We start from the raw sequence: 1354 nt of genomic DNA on the forward strand, positions 1-1354 counted from the left end.
AGTTTCTGTGCCAGTTTGGGCGTTCAACTCTGGTTTTGGATCCTTTTCTGGCGCTGGACGCCAGATTTGGGCAGAAGGCTGGCGTTGAACGCCAGTTTACGTCGTCAATTCTTGGCCAAAGTATGGACTATTATATATTGCTGGAAAGCCCTGGATGTCTACTTTCCAACGCAATTGGAAGCGCGCCATTTCGAGTTCTTTAGCTCCAGAAAATCCACTTTGAGTGCAGGGAGGTCAGAATCCAACAGCATCAGCAGTCCTTTTTCAACCTCTGAATCTGATTTTTGCTCAAGTCCCTCAATTTCAGCCAGAAAATACCTGAAATCACAGAAAAACACACAAACTCATAGTAAAGTCCAGAAATGTGAATTTAACACAAAATCTATTAAAAACATCCCTAAAAGTAACTAGATCCTACTAAAAACATACTAAAAACAATGTCAAAAAGCGTATAAATTATCCGCTCATCAAGGACCTTAAGGCGGTGTTTGCAACAAGCTAAAGCTTACAATGCCGGTGAGAACCTCAATGATACTTTTGAGAAGGAAGCTATGGAGGCTAATGGTGGGAACCCGAATGCTAATAAGCAAGAAAGGATGACGCTGAGCTCATATACTGCACGCACTCTTGACTTTTATGGGTGCAGTATAGCTGTACCTACAATTGGTGTAAATAATTTTGAGTTGAAGCCACAATTAATCACTTTAGTGCAGCAAAACTGCCAATTTCATGGACTCCCGCAGGAAGATGCAAATTTATTCATCTCCAACTTCCTGCAGATATGTGATACTATGAAGACTAATGGAATGAATCCTATTGTTTATAAGCTCATACTCTTCCCATTTGCTGTGAGGGACAGAGCAAAATGGTGGCTGGATACTCAGCCCAAGGAGAGCTTGGACTCTTGGGATAAGGTGGTCAATGGATTTTTGACCAAATTCGTCCCACCTTAGAAGCTGACCAAGCTAAGAGTAGATGTTCAGACCTTTAGGCAGAACGATGGAGAGTCCCTTTATGAAGCCTGAGAGAGATACAAGCAGATGATTAGAAGGTGTCCTCCTGACATGTTTTCAGACTGGACCAAGCTACAGATCTTTTATGATGGCCTCTCAGAGATGGGCAAGATGTCTCTACAAGTGGTTCCTTGCATATGAAGAAGACGCCTGAAGAGGCTAATGATGAGGGAAAAACGATTCCACACAAACTCACCAGCAAGTATATTGGGTCACATCAAGTAGTAATAACTCACAAGAGTGAGGTTGATCCCACAGGGATTGATGGATTGAGAAATTTTAGTTAGGTGATGAATTTAGTTAAGCGAATATTTGATGATTTGAGTGCTTTTGATTAACAG

At 41.7% G+C, this 1354-nt stretch overlaps 1 protein-coding gene across 1 annotated transcript; it reads left to right on the forward strand.

Annotated features, from left to right (window-relative positions):
- The first annotated feature begins 551 nt into the window (after nucleotides 1-551).
- LOC148545824 (uncharacterized) lies at nucleotides 552-953 on the forward strand. Its single transcript, XM_088499094.1, has one exon. The coding sequence runs from the start codon at nucleotides 552-554 to the stop codon at nucleotides 951-953; it is 402 nt and encodes a 133-aa protein (XP_088355220.1).
- Nucleotides 954-1354: the final 401 nt, after the last annotated feature.

The sequence above is a fragment of the Arachis ipaensis genome, chromosome B9 (genome assembly GCF_059453495.1).
Source record: "Arachis ipaensis isolate K30076 ecotype BB chromosome B9, ASM5945349v1, whole genome shotgun sequence".
Lineage (NCBI taxonomy): Eukaryota > Viridiplantae > Streptophyta > Magnoliopsida > Fabales > Fabaceae > Arachis > Arachis ipaensis.